Source organism: Pinus tabuliformis, chromosome 2_1, assembly GCF_031772625.1.
Source record: "Pinus tabuliformis cultivar Carrire ecotype Pingquan chromosome 2_1, CPIR1, whole genome shotgun sequence".
Lineage (NCBI taxonomy): Eukaryota > Viridiplantae > Streptophyta > Pinopsida > Pinales > Pinaceae > Pinus > Pinus tabuliformis.
In genome coordinates, this window is record NC_142299.1 from 171,710,042 (window position 1) to 171,725,446 (window position 15,405).

The following is a 15,405-nucleotide window of genomic DNA, read 5'->3' on the forward strand; positions in this document are numbered from 1 at the left end:
ATTATTGGATAGTGCGACGGTGTTGAAAGGTTCGTATTTCCTCACACTGCAAATGTTGTATGTTAATCATTGAATCGTTTCCCTTTTCATTTTATGGTTTATACAGGCTCAATTTTATAATAGCGCATATGTCTCTGCTTATAGCAAGAACTCTTGCATAATTTCATTAAGTGGCCGTGGTATATTTGAAATCTTATAACTGTAATTTCTTACCCACGTTGATCCGAGACCATATCGGCGTCAAGAGGTTCGTTGGAACTGATAGTTGAATGCTCGATTTACAAAGCCTTCTGGTCTGAAAGGAGCCATAGCGTGACAAAGGGCCGAGTTCCGAATTTGGAGCCGAATTAATATAAATTGCAACATATATGTATCGCTAGGTCCGTTATCTCGGAGGTAGAAGAGTTGTTAAGTGAGTCGACTGCCGAAAAGCGGAACCACCGATTTATTAAAGGCCGTGTATTAGTGCATCGGATCCGCTGATTCGAAGGGAAGAAGACCATCGCTTTGGCGATTGCGACTTATATATATATCGGCGAAACTAGCATAGAGGGCGGCGATACATAACTATCACCGATGCGATACATATACACAAGCCTTTGCCCATGGTAAAATTCTGTCTATAAACGTCGCCGATGCAAGAGGAATATATAACGTGAATATATATTTGTTGTATGCGTAAGTCCACAAAAAGGGATATTTCTTTTAAGAATTCCCGAAAGCCACTGTTTGATAATAAAACATGACCGTGGTGTTTTTTTAAAAGAAATGAAATATCAGTTTAATGACTGATGCGCCAAGAACAGAAGAAAGGGAAATTGATCAAGATATAGAAGAACTTGCAGGTAGATTAGGGAGATTGTCTTTAACGCTTGCACCCAAGCCATCATCAAATAATTTGGATGAATAAAATATGATCTGATCAACCTTGAGCTTAACCTACACAAGTATTTCCTATCCTCTACCTGATGACTTCCTTTGGCCAATACTTAGCCAAATTTCTAAGCCTCCAAGCTTATAATTCTTTGCACAATTTCTGAGAGAATTAGCCCGTACTTAAAAGGAAATTCCTCATCCATAACTGCACAATCCAAAATTAGGTCCTTCTCTGATTGCATGCATGATATTTACAACTCAGTAAATCATACAACTGATAGTACATTGTCCCTGCACTCTAGTATCTACTGGGACTTTCTTATAACTGGCATGCATGAGTTTGTCATGAGAGAATATTCAATTAACTAGAGTAACACTTTTGGATGTACTAGTGCACCAACTGACTATTAGTCCTCTATTAGTTCCACAAACCGTTAGAACTAATTTCACTGACTATAACTCAGTAAACTGAGTTAATCTAACTACAACTCAAATAAACTCATCCTGTACCCCTAAAACTTAGGGAGAACATATACATGACTACAAAAGGACTTTCAACTCAAAATTACTAAGCTAATTAAACTTAATTAACCATTTACAAGTTGCTATGAGAAAATAATTACAATTTAATTCACAATTTAATTCAAGGACAAATTAAATTGGAATTTCTAGATGCTATTTTTAACATTTCTTGTTGCTATTTTCAACAACGCATGCAGCCATACCTCTATGTGAGAGGTGGGGCAATGTGAAGTGATAGTCCCAAAAGGGCATAAATTGGGCAAGGTCCATTGCGAGGATTTATCTATTAGACCATACCTTACTATGAGAGCCCACAATACATAGTAGCAAGATGGATCAGTGGCGGTTGATGCAGTCAAAGATTAGAGTGACAGTGGCTAGAGAAGTGAGATACTGGAGAGTGTAGAGTAGAGTTGACAACAGTACAGAAAGGTAGAGTCAATAGAAGTGCAGAGTTTTTAATCAATAGAGCCAGAGCTAGTAGTAGTCAGAGACTTTAATGACAGATGCATCATACTGATTTAGGTTGGATGTTTTTTCAGTTTCAAGAGTTATTTTAGCAACAACACTAGAGAGAAGTGTTGCATGCAGAACATTCCAAAGGTTCAGGATCGAGATAGGGTTGAATTACTTTCTTGTTGGTAGGGAGTGTTGAAAATAACATCAAGAAATGTTAAAAATAACATCTATAAATTCCAATTTAATTTGTCCTTGAATTAAATTGTGATTTAAATTGCAATTCTTTTCTCATAGCAACTTGTAATAGTTAACTAAGTTAAGTTGACTTAGTTAGCTTAGGAAATTTGAGTTGGAAATATATTTGAAGTGATGTAAGTTTGATCCTAAAGTTTTAGGGGTCCAGATTAAGTTTATTGGAGTTGTAATTACATAACTCAGTTCCATTGAGTGTCAGTTAAACTAGTTCTAGCTGTTGGAGGGTGCACTAGTGCATCCTTAGTGCCACACCAGCTAACTGAAGATTCACTCAAGAGAAACTCATGCATGTCAGTTCAGGGGAAGACCCAATTGACACTAAAGTGCAGGGACAATGTACTATTAGTTGTATAATTTTCCGAGTTGTACAAATGGTGCATGCAATTATTTGAGGACCTAAGTTTGGATCATGGAAAATTTTAGGGGTGAATGTTCGCCCTTTGGCGAAATTAAGGGGTTTTAAATTTTTAGTGGGCGAATATTTTGTATCATAGTACATTTTTACAAATCACCTCAAATAGCCCACCTTATTTTAAGGGAGAGGGTAAAAAAGGTAAATTTAGCCCTTGAAATTAGGAGTTACAACCTTCCATTCGCCCTAATTTTCAAGAATAGGTTTTATTTAAGTGAATCCTATGGGCCAAATACCATATTTATAAAAGAGGTATGGTAAATTAATAAAAATATAAATAAATGAGAGGTATGGTAAATAGATAAAACATTTTTTATAGTTACTCCATAAGTCACCTTATATACATGCAAGGGTGTAAACAAATAAAAATATAAGTAAAGTGGAGGTATGGTAAACAAATAAAACATCTTTTTATACTTACTCAAAAGGTATGGTAAATAAAGAAAAATATAAATAAACTAGACGTATGGTAAATAAATAAAACCTCTTTTTATATTTAGTCCATAACCTTCGTTCTATTTATGAAGGCTCAAAAAATAGGTTTTATTTAAGTGAATCCTATGGGCCAAATACCATATTTGTAAAAGAGGTATGGTAAATTAATAAAAATATAAATAAAGGAGAGGTATGGTAAACAAATAAAACATTTTTTTATATTTACTCCATAAGTCACCTTATATTTACGAACACTCAAAAAATGTGTTATATTTAGGTGAAACCTATGGGCAAAATACTATGGGACAAATACCATGGGCTAGATTATTATTAATACCATGCAAAAAAACATTATTAACCCTAATATTAGTATTAATAAAAACAAAAATGGCACATGGTATTGACCCATGGTATTCACCAAAATGGCACATGGTATTGACCCATGGTATTCACCTGGAATGTAGCCTATTTAAATGGGGGAATTAAACCAGCATAGATCCATCTTTACTTTGGATCTACTAACCCTCGAGAGGTATCAAATATCGTGATATGCAAACTAGCATAGAGTGAAAAAATATTTGATCCCTCTCGGGGCTTGGTGGATCAAATATCGACCCCCGAGAGGTATCAAATATCGTGATATGAAAACTAGCATAGAGTGAAAAAATATTTGATCCCTCTCGGGCTTGGTGGATCAAGATTAAAAATGGATGTTGTAATTTAATGTATGTTAAACATTTTAGCTTGGTTAAAATAAAAAATAAAATAAAAATCAACTATTAATTTTATTAATTTTTATAAATTACTAATAGTAATTTTAAGCTCCAGGTTTATGATAACCCATGGTAATACCATGGTATTCATGTGAGCATAGACTATTTAAAGGGGAAATTCTATCATCGTAGATCCATCTTAATTCTGGGTCTACCAAGTGCTCAGAGGGATAAATAGATTTCATCCCCCTAAGAGTGGTAGATGTGGAGTTAATATGGATATAGGTTGGTTTTTATGATAATGAAGATATTAAATAGACTTAGGAAATTATATTGTAAAAACATCTTAAGGTGAATGGTTAAAGCATAGACATTGGACAAGTGTATTTGCATACTTCTGTTTTAAATTGAAACAAATCCAGGGCTAAAAGGAATGGATTGATTGCACTAGTCATCCTTCTATAACTTTCCAACATAGGCTAGAGTAAACAGATTGTAATTTGGGTAATTTTTCTAACTGCAAACAAGAACATACTTGTGTATTGGCAGGGTGGTTACGAGGTCCCTAGAAGTGATGAATTTGAATTTTTCTTGGTTTTATATATAGTATTAGGTTTTTTCTCATGCTTTCTGTGAATGACACGGGTGAATTTTATCCTACACCCACTAGGTTATCGATATGTAATTTCGGTAATTTTGATTTCAAAAGATATTTTAAAGAAATGCAATGATTTCGTAAATTTTACACACAAAAAATTTATATTTTGAAAAATTTGTAGTAAATTTTGTGTCTTACATTAACATAATAATACTTCATTGGCACATTGTTACCAGATATCATCTTTAGCATGGTCAAGCATTTCGTCTTCTAAGTAAGATACTCATTGTTTAATGACGATTTCAAAGGCCGGCCTAACTCGCTTTATGACTTTCTAAATTTATCTCCATGGTCAATTCCGGGCAGCTAATGAAACCCAGTTACTCTAAGGCAAGGGCTAACCAGCCTGCCATAGGGCATTAAATGCCCAGGTATATGCATGCTCTATAACAAAATAACACACAGTCCTTGGTGGCTACATAAATTAAAAGTAAAAGCTGTGTGTTATTTTGTTATAGAGCATACATATACCTGGGCATTTAATGCCCTATGGCAGGCTGGTTAGCCCTTGCCGTTATTCTAATGGCTACACAGCAAAGTTTTTTATTAAAACGTATGCTTTTGCTTTTTCATACTTTAGAAAATACCTTCATAACTGACAATGACTTCAGAGCGCCTTGCTATAAACCTTCAATTGTTTGCTCATTTCATTTATAGCAACTGTTTGCACATTTTATGTGTGATTTGGCATTAGTGGCGATTATCTTGTGTTTATGTTGTTTTTACAGAACTTTTGATTGTCTTCGTCAGACGGTTCTGTACTGGTATTGGTATTATCACTAGAGAACTACAGTGGCCGAAGAAATTGCCATTTATGTGAAATTGACCTCCAAAGTTTTTTCAGGCCGAAAAAAGCTATATTTCATTTATATCAGTAATATAAACAATGACATTATATCAGTTCCTCTGGTCTTTGTGATGAAAAACATACAAGATATTTTACCCCAAGGCACAAGCCAGACTTAAAAGACATCAATGTTCCACATGTATGTGCCTAAAATAGGAACAGCATAAACCAAAAACACCCATTGAACAGCATCTGAATCAAAACCCCTAACTACACCAAGGATGAAGATTTGGCGATCCCACAACCTATAGCAAATCGCAGACATAAAAAAAAAAGCGAGACCTGACATACTGCATCCAGCAAATGTATATTGTAAGCGCTCATGAAAAACCTGCGGTCACTGGAACAACAAGATTAGCCAATGGAAACCTTCATCTACCAGAAAGAGAAATCAGAGCTTTCATGAAACAAAACCAGAGAAAGAAGAAGGAGCTAGAATCAAAACAAGGCTTACAAATCAGGAGGGAGAAAGTCCTGAATGGAGATAACCTTGCCTTCAGAAAAGACCTGCAAGAACCATAACCCTGGAGCCACAGGGAGACCTTTGCTGGATAAGTCATCAGCAGCATGGTTAAGATCCCTCTTGATGTGACGAATGGACACCCCCTTAGATCTTTTCCATAAAAAATTAATCCTCTCAATCCAATCAGAGAGCTGCGGATTTCTTATGATGTTCTTACCACATAGACCATCAACCAAGACCTTAGAATCACCAAAGATGGAAACATCTTGAAGATTGAGAAAAAGGAAAAAATGAAGAAGACCCGTAAGGGCCATTGCTTCCGCCTCACTGTCTGAACCACTGCCTCCATTCCAGAACAGATGAAAATGACAGATTTCATTCACCACAATATAAACCCCGCAGCCACATTGGCCCTCCTGCTCAGCCCCATCGAAGAAGGCTCTCGGGATGACAGACAGGTCCTGCTGAATCACACTTTCTTTCTGGAGAGGAGTCTTAGATGAGCTTTGCGGGATTGATTCAAAAATAGAAGTGATGGAGGATAAAATTTCCATGAGCTGGGGGACCTTGCCATTGAAGACAACCTTATTGCGCCATTTCCATATGCACCATACCGTAATGATGAAGATTGATCTCCATGATTTCTTTTGAAGGCTGCACCATAAGAACGCATCAGCAGTCGAAGAATGAGCTAAGTGCTGGATACCATGGGCATTCTCCAGATTCCACCACAGAAGACGAGTCTTCTTGTAGGCAAAGAAAAGGTGGAAATTGGTTTCTTCTTCAGCCCAGCAGATGGAGCAAACACCTGGTCCCTGCCACCCTTGCTTCCTTAAGTTATCCCAAGAAAGATTCCTGTTGTGAAATGCTAGCCACGAAAACAAGATAATTTTTAAGGGGCAACCTGTTTTCCATAGAATGGACGGCTTGAGCAGAGAGGGAATTTTGCTAATCAAATCTTTATAAACATCTTTAACTTGGACCTCATATAAAACCTTAGAACTTCTCCAGATGAGATTATCTTGTTCCTTTGAACGAAAGATTCCACAGTTCCTGAGTCGAACTTTAATGTTGTCCCACAGTGAGGCAATGTATGCTGGCATCCGCATATGTTCAGCGTCCTTCCATTGGGGGATGGGACCATTCCATTCGGCAATAAGACTTTCCTAGTAAAAAATACCTTGTCTGTGGAGAAAGATTAGCAGAGGCTTTTGTATCCCAATCACTTCAGAACCACTCATAAAACAATCTTTTCCAATGAGAATATTTTTCCCTGTTTGGAAATGCCAAAATAAATTTTCCAGAAAAAATTTGCCAATTTTCCGCATGCTTTGCCAAATAGGAGATCCCTTAGGAGAGCCTAATTGCATTCCCCCGAGCCAATATGCTAGGCTCTTCCTTCTTAGGTATTTGAAACGAACAATGGAACTCCACGGACCTTCCTCAAAAACTCCTCTCCATAGCGTCCTACATAGTAAAGCCTTGCCGAAAGATTTCAGGTCTAAGAGCCCCCAACCTTCGAATTTCTTTGGTTTGGAGATATTGGATAGAGAAGAAAGATGATATTTTTTTTTCCCTGCTTGGTCTCCCCAAATAAAGCTCGCAGTGAGCTTATTCATTGCTAATATTATGCTTGCTGGGATGGCATATAAATGAGCCCAATATACCATCAGTTGATTTAAAACCGACTGGGCAAGGATCATTCTGCCGCCAAGAGATAGGAATCTATACTGCCAGTCGGAAATCATCTTATAGAATTTGTCTAATATCCATCCCCAGTCCGCCTTTTTATAGCCTGTGGCTTTTAGCTGAAAGCCCAAATATTTCAACCCATGCCCGATAGAATGGGCTTTGATTCCAAACAGCTCCGACAGCCAATCAATCATATCCTGGCTTCAATCGTTGTGAAAAAAAGCAGACTTTTCAGAATTGATATTGAGGCCTGTTGCTTTTTGAAAATTGTCTAAGATATCGAAGTAGCATGACCAAGTTATCTTGCATAACATTTCAAACATAATGATATCATCGACCAACATGTTATGGGATATCGAGATTCCTCTACAAACTTTAAGCGGAAAAACTCTGGATTCTTCTACAGCTTTGTTAATATGGAGACTAAGAGTATTCATTGCCAGTATAAATAACAGAGTCGATAAGGGGCATCCTTGTCTGAGCCCTTTGGATGCAGAAAAGAAAGGGGAAGGAATTCCATTTATAATCACCGAGAAATTCACAATCTCGACACACGCCATTATCCAGTTTGTCATACCAGTATTAAGGCCAATCTTCACCAATAGGCATTTGAGGAATCCCCAATCGAGGCAGTCGTATGCCTTTTGGAGATCAATCTTAAGGATGGCTGCATTCCTTTTCCTTTTCTGAATAGTAAATAGACCTTCCTGGGTGCTTGCCACTGCATCTTGTATGTTCCTCCCTTTAAGAAATGCATTTTGTTCTGATGAAATATGCTTTGATAAGTACTTTTTTATCCTTTCTGCAATTATTTTCGCAATAATTTTATAAGAAATATTGCACAAGGAGATCGACCGGAAATCCATAAAAGACTCAGCTTCATCTTTCTTTGGGATGAGGGCGATATTGGTGGATGCAACCTTTGAATTTATACTGCCCGCTATTCTTGAAGCCTCAACCATTTTTAGCAAATCCCCTTTGAACAGGTCGAAGAAATGAATAAGAAACTCTATTGTCCAGCCGTCCGGCCCTGGACATTTATCAGATTTAAATGACTTCATAACCCCAAGCAGCTCTTCCTCAGATATTTTTTGGAAAATTCTATCATTTGCTTCCTCATCAAACATCTTTGGGAAAATTTCGATACCCCATAAGATGTCTTTAAAGTTGCATTTCTCAGATCTTTGAAATTGCTTCCCAAAGAAACTTACTGCCTCATTTGTTATATCATGCTGAGGATATATACGCTGACCATTGCCATTTTTTATCTTCCATATGGTATTTTTTTCTCTCCTGGCATTTGCAAAATTATGAAAGAACTTAGAATTTCTATCCCCTTCTTTAATCCAAGTCATTCTGCTTTTTAGCCGCCAATAGGATTCCTCTTGTTCCATGATTTTTATTTTCTTTTTTTGCAGCTCCTTTATGAGACATCTCGATTCCAGAGACAAACTCTGAGAGGCAAAAGCCTTTGATGCCATATCTAAAGCCCCTTGAATACTTCTTAGATCTTTTCTATTTGATTGTCTTTTCTCATATTGCCATTTTTTCACAATCCTCCTCATATAATCCATTTTGTCCTTAAAGGTCATCAGGAGCGTGGAAGGATTTTTATTTTTTGTCAGTTCAGACCATGAATTTTTAATGAGATCATTAAATCTCGGATCCTCCATAAAAGAGCTATTAAACTTGAATGGGTATCCCTTCCTAAAGCTTCTTTCCCTCTAGCCTAGCTTGATTGGCCTATGATCTGAAATGAAAATGTTTTCTATTGAAGAAAATGGCATACCCATGCAATCAATCACACTAGCATGAATAAGGAACCTGTCCAGTCTCTTTGCAACATATGCTTCACCATTTCTGCCATTTTCCCAAGTCGACCTCATTTGTGAAGGAATGACATCCACTAAACTTCTTTTAAGAAATTCATTTTTCAGTCTTTCAGCTATAGGATCTTTTTTCCTATTGCTTCCCCATATCTCGTCCATGCTTAAAGTAAGGTTTAAGCAAACTTATTGTGAGTTCGAGGAATCACAAAGCACTGTTAGAGATGGGGGTTAATGCAGAAAGGTCCACAATAAAAATGAAAGATTTGATGGAAGATGATAGTTGGCCGTTGTTCGCTCATCATGCTTTCCCATATAATAATAGAAATCCGCCAGCGAACATTGAGGAGAAAACGGCCAGGGTTGTGTGTGCCAGGTGTGGAGGGCTTCCCCTTGCTATCAAGGCAGTTGGCAGGTCAATGGCAGGCATTACTGATCCAAGAGAGTGGGAGTTCGTAGTCGGGAGACTGCCAAACGCCGACGGCCAAGACCTTCGAGAAGCTCTGTATGATCCCCTGAGGTGGAGTTATGATGCCCTGGGCAGGTACGATGTAATCTGCAATTGTGCTTTCTATACTTATCTCTCTTTTTAGAAGACCAGATCATCTGGATCGAACATCCAATTATGCTGTTTATAGGCGAAGGGCTGCTTGCAAGAAAGAAAGCGCAAGACGAGCGTAGCCACGACCCATTTGAGGTTGGGAGAATTTACATAAACCTTTTAGGAGATCGTTGTTTGATCTAAGAAGCCAGAGAAGAAGTCCTAAGATAATGACTTCTATCAATGATTTGCGCACTCTGACACAGCTGAAGACGGTATACCTGGATAACAATGGAGAATTCATTAGCGAGGGAACAATGGGGAGTCTGGATCAAATAGAGACACTACAATTGAATTTCACAGCGCTCGCAAATTTACCGGATGACTTCTTCAGTGTATCGAAGATAAAGAGGCTTCTCTTAAAATGTCCTTCCGTGGTTAAAATGGAGAGTAAGTTTTCTATATTTCAGAATTTAAGTTCGCTTAAGTTGGAGGGATGTATCGAGTTGGAAGAACTCCCCGATTTACATAATCTTAGGAATTTAAAAAAATTAGAAATCATAAATTGTTTTAAATTAAGAAAGATCTCTCAAAATTTTGGTAAAAAGGGAACATTTCCTTTTTTAAAATATTTTCAATAATTTTATTAAAAAATTTAGAAGAATTGCCAGTGATAGAAGAAGGTGCAATGCCTTCACTTCAAATATTCACCATCATGTTATGTGAAGCATTGAGGATATTGCCAGAATGTTATTTGAATATGAGAAAACTTCAAAAAATAAGAATTTGGGGTTGTTCCATGGTGATAGAGAATATAGACAAAGTCAACCAAGCAAAGAGAACAATGGTAGTAACAAAGACCACAACGGAGGTCATATATATTTTAAAAAAATGGATCAGTGTAGAAAATATAAGAGAACATTATTTTTATGGTGAATTTTGGTGTAATGAGTTTTCTCTCTTTTTACAAGAGTTAGGAGAGAGCACTGGTGCCATATGCAATGGAACTTTGGGATCATGTAACTTTTACTTGGAGTCACTTTAGACTTCCAAATTGTCACCATATATGTATTAATGTTCCTTATTTTATTTCTTATTGATGTATTCCATATATTTGTATTCAATGTATTTGAAATGATGTCATAAAATTTCAAGTTGTTCAATATATCTTATTTTATGTTCCCAATTGATAATTGAATACATTAGTAGTTGATGGATAACTCTATCCTCTTGCCTCAAGTTCCTAATGCCCTCTTGATCTTTTTTTTTGGAATTTTTTATTTCCAATAGAGGAGTTTGGGTAGGTAACTACCTCAGTCATAACTATTCAACTACCTCGGTGAGAGCTTTCTCTAACATTGCTTCCCAGTTATGGTCCATGCACAAACATTATACAAATAAATTAAAATCAAAATATATATCTATGTATCTCTAATGAAAACAATATCCTTCTAACTGCATTAAATCAATATGTACAAAATTACTACATAATATTACAAAACTATATCTTAACTATAAAATAATGAGAAAGTGTTTTATTGTTTAACAAATTTTCTTATTTAAAGTTAAAATTTAAGTAAAAATAAATATCAACTCGAATAAAATGCCTATTAAAATAATTCTTTTCTTTTCTTTTCAATTTGAATGTTAAAATACAATCTCGCTACAATGATTTTATTTCCTTTTCAATTTAAATGTTACCTGCAATTATTTCCTTTTCAATTTAAATATTACAATGCAATCTCACCACACTAGAAATTGGATATCATTACAATAAAAATATAAGTTAAAAGGTATTAGGATCTCAAAAAGTATTAGTATCTTACTCTTAAATATGTTAATATTTATAAATTATATTAATACAAATTATAATTTAAAAGGTTTTAGAATCTCAAAACTCTTAAGATTTATAAATTATATTAAAAAATTATAATACACTTTCGCTGTATAAAAAAAAATCATTATGGCAAAATATAAATAAAAATATTTTTAATTTTAAAGTTTTAATATTTTAATATTTATTTTGAAAATAAAAATTAATATAATCATATAAATTATCATAAAGTGTATTTGATTTTAAAATCTATCTTAATTTTAGATATAATATAGAAAGGATTAAATCTCAATCTCTTTTGTAGTGAAAAAAAAAGTTCGCTCTTTAAGAGATTTGATCTCTCTTGAAATAGAGAAATTAAGATGGATTTAGACTGATTTAATTATTAATAACTGTTTTATTTTTAATATTAATCAATATTTAACATTAATACTATGAAAAATCTTAAGTAAACTACATGTTATAGTATATACTTTAATTTATAAAGTTTAATTAAACAATCTAGAATTCGATAAATTAAATTAAATTACAATAATTAAAATTAAGCAACTATTACAAAATTCCAAAATTCTAAAATTCGTCTGCAAAATCATAAAATTTTAAGATATATAAAATCTATTTACACTCAATTCAATTCAGCATATTAAAAAAAAAAAAAAAAAAAAAAAATCATCAATAAATACACCTACGACATAATAAAAAATACAAATAATTTAACATAGTAAAATACTAGAAAAACTTTAAATAAATACTAAAAAAACTTTAAATATTGTATTCCTATTTTGAGAAACTCATGAAAAATGTATTTTTATTTTATTTTTAAATACCATTTCATTACGGGGTTTTGGGGGAGCAATACCATACCACGTGCATTTATATTATGAGATATATATTGAGGAAAAAAACACATAATATATTGAGTATATAATAGGGGGTAAAGGGTTTTTGTATTGACAACAACTCAAAGTTAATGAAAAAAAATAAAGGGGTAAAAAAATTGTTAATGAAAAAATGGATACCAGCAATATCTAGTGAAAGTAGGGTTTTTTCAAATTGGGAATTTGTATTGGATTCGTATTGGTAGGGGGTTAAATAATGTGATGTTTAGAGATGTTTTTCAATATGTAGTCAAATTAGGGGTATTGTTTAGTATGCCATGAACACATGATATTTCAGAGGTTCATTGAGTGAAGCCCCCGTGCATTTCATGTACAAAGAGAGAATGATTGTAAAAATCAATGTTGAGTTAACCAAGCTTGATTGAAAAAGAAAACAAAGACGGATTAGGCGATGTTATCCTCACCCCTGTCCTCTGGATCAGTATTGTCCATCCATGCATCCCAATTTGCATTTGCCAGCGTGACACAATCCTCTTGTAGTTTCCCGACAGGAAGCAACTCCTGAGGGTGTCGAGAGTCCCTATCCTTATTGGCCACTCCTTCATTGGCCAACCTGTCTACTAGCATGTTTTCTTTCCTTCTAACATAAACAAATCTTAAAGTTTTGAGGATTTGTAAGTGTGCGTGGATGCGGTGAAAAACCTGCAGCAGCTTCCAGTGCTTTGACACTTTATCTGGCTAGGTTCCATTTTGTATCTTCTTGGCTGCTTTGATGACCAATTCCGAATCTTCTTCAATGATAACATTCTGTAAATTTGTCTCCACCAGGATCTCCAAACATTGATCTAAAGCCAAAAGTTCAGCCATGTTATTGGTACCCTTTTCCAGGTGGCCATGGAATATGAATTTTGTGTGACCCTCAGGATCCCTAATGGCACCCCCGAAGCCAGCTTCCCCGGGATTGCCCTTAGAGGCTCCATCAATATTTACTTTGAAGAAGCCCTGAGGAGGTGGCTGCCAACCCCTGTCCCCAGAGTTTGTTGCTCTCACTTCCTTCTTTAATCCTTGAGGGTTGATGGACTGAAGACCCAAATTAATAATAATGTGTTCCTCGTGAGGCAGAGGAGGATTCGAGGGAGTTATAGTTGCCTTCATTATTCTTTCCCCATCTTAATTGGTCAGGTGACGAGGAAACCAGAATGCTTCTTTGCTCTAAGTCCATGGCAAGAACCTCTGCCATGGCCTTCAGAGGGCTCTCTTCATTATAACTTAGATCCTTCCATTTCCTCCATTTTTCCTTAACCCTTCCCTGATCCCAGAAATCTTTTATTAATAAAATACCTTTGTTGTTTGTGTCTCTCTTGAGGGTTGCCAGTTCGTTCCTGTTCAAGATGGGTTCCTGTTGCCAACTGTCCTTCTAGAAACGAGCCCTGTCCCCTGCTCGAATTTCCCGAAAACAGTGTTGCTAAACAATCCATTTGTTCTCCCATGCAAGGTTCCATGTGTGTGAGCCCCTGATTTGACCTATCATTCTAATGTGATACTGTTCTTGCCAGTGCTTGGCGTACTTTTGTGTCCAAAGCTTGGCCCAGGGGGCATTTGGTTTCTTGATCCATTGCCACCAGAGCTTTGCTCCCAAAGCTTGACTCTGAGTTTCTGGATCGTGCAACCCCAAACCTCCATGGCTTTTGGGCTTGCAAAGCTTGTCCTAGGCAACTAGATCCCATTTATTTTTCTCTTCCCCTCTGCCCCACAGAAAATTTCTTTGAATGCTTCTTATTTGCTGCGTAATACCTTGAGGAGAAGGGATAGCTGCAAACATGAAAATGTGAATGGCCTGCAATACCGCCTGAGTAAGCACAAGTTGCCTTGCAAAGTTTAAAGCCCTGCAAGTCCAATTGCTGATTTTGTCCTAAAGTTTGTTTAAAACAGGTTCCCAAATTTGCTGACACAGAGGTTTGTCTGTAAGAGGAATGCCAAGATATTTGGAAGGCAACTGGTCCTTTTGAAAACCAAGAATCCTAGTGATATTTCTATGAATATCAATATTAGTAATAAAGAAAAAAACTTTGGACTTGTTTTGGCTTACCTCTGTGCCTGTTGCCATAGTGAAATCGTTTAGGATGTCTTTGATTGCCTTTGCTTCCCTAACTGTGGGAATGCCCTACAGCATAGTATCATCCACAAATTATTGATGCGTGTTAGCCTCTCCATCCGGGGTGAGCTTGATCCCCTGAATCCTACCTTCAACATTTGCTACTTTGATTGCCCTACCAATTCCTTCCATCATGAGGACAAAGAGGAAGGGGGAGAGCAGATCACCTTGTCTGAGCCCTCTGGAAGGTGTAAAAGTGTTAGAGGGAGCTCCATTGAGCAGAATGGAGAAACTGGTTGAGGTGACAAGCGCCATAACCCATCTTATCCAGTTATGGTTGAAGCCATAGGCTTTTAGAATGGCTCTAATGTAAGACCAGTTGAGTTTTTCATAGGCTTTCACAAGGTCCAATTGAATGATCATCCCTGCTTGCTTGTTGTTGTTGGCATTATGGCACAGGTTTGGAGCTATGGCACAGGTGTTGTCCTTGATGGCAACTCTATCTGGTGACAGATCTCAGTTCAGGCTTTCAGAATGAAGGAAAATATATATACGCAGGTTCATCGAGAATAAGGCGCGTATACACGCGGGTTAGATGTTACAAAGGCGCGTATGCGTATACACGCACTTTCACGCAAGGAAAAGCACGTATATGTTGGAGAACTTCTTTTGGTCCGTGGTAGTTAGTCCTTGGTACTTGAACCTATGGTTTTGGACCATGGTATCTCGTCAGAAGTGTTGATCCCAAGTATTGGGTCCTTGGTATTGTTTTATTATGGTTTTCGACTGTGGTATTGTGAAAGGCCTAAGACTATAAAAGAGGAAGGAGATCATTTGGCAAAGGATAATCTGAATTAATTGAATATCTAATAAGTGCTAGATCTGAAATATTGGTGATTGGGGTTATGGTGCAGATCTGGATCTGAATGAAGGAGGAA

At 36.3% G+C, this 15,405-nt stretch overlaps 2 protein-coding genes across 2 annotated transcripts; one reads left to right on the top strand and one right to left on the bottom strand.

The window, feature by feature from the left end:
- Positions 1 to 5,627: 5,627 nt before the first annotated feature.
- LOC149199255 (uncharacterized) lies at positions 5,628 to 8,906 on the bottom strand. The gene is made up of 3 exons (XM_089400509.1): positions 7,707 to 8,906; positions 7,308 to 7,529; positions 5,628 to 6,806 (listed from the first exon to the last, which is right to left on the bottom strand). Exons 1-3 carry the CDS (start codon positions 8,904 to 8,906, stop codon positions 5,628 to 5,630), a joined length of 2,601 nt encoding a protein of 866 aa, XP_089256635.1.
- Positions 8,907 to 9,382: 476 nt separating this feature from the next.
- LOC149199256 (putative disease resistance protein At1g61300) lies at positions 9,383 to 9,839 on the top strand. The gene is made up of 2 exons (XM_089400510.1): positions 9,383 to 9,702; positions 9,752 to 9,839. Exons 1-2 carry the CDS (start codon positions 9,383 to 9,385, stop codon positions 9,837 to 9,839), a joined length of 408 nt encoding a protein of 135 aa, XP_089256636.1.
- Positions 9,840 to 15,405: the final 5,566 nt, after the last annotated feature.

Bases quoted from the DNA above. Each gene is read 5' to 3' on its own strand.
- LOC149199255 (XM_089400509.1), bottom strand. From the start codon at position 8,906: ATGGATTATATGAGGAGGATTGTGAAAAAATGGCAATATGAGAAAAGA. The intron at 7,530-7,706 runs GTTTGTAGAGGA...GATTGAAGCCAG, and splicing joins CCAGAGTTTTTCCGCTTAAA to GATATGATTGATTGGCTGTC. The intron at 6,807-7,307 runs GTATATTGGGCT...ATTTTTTACTAG, and splicing joins CGGTTTTAAATCAACTGATG to GAAAGTCTTATTGCCGAATG.
- LOC149199256 (XM_089400510.1), top strand. From the start codon at position 9,383: ATGGGGGTTAATGCAGAAAGGTCCACAATAAAAATGAAAGATTTGATG. The intron at 9,703-9,751 runs GTACGATGTAAT...CTCTCTTTTTAG, and splicing joins AGTTATGATGCCCTGGGCAG to AAGACCAGATCATCTGGATC.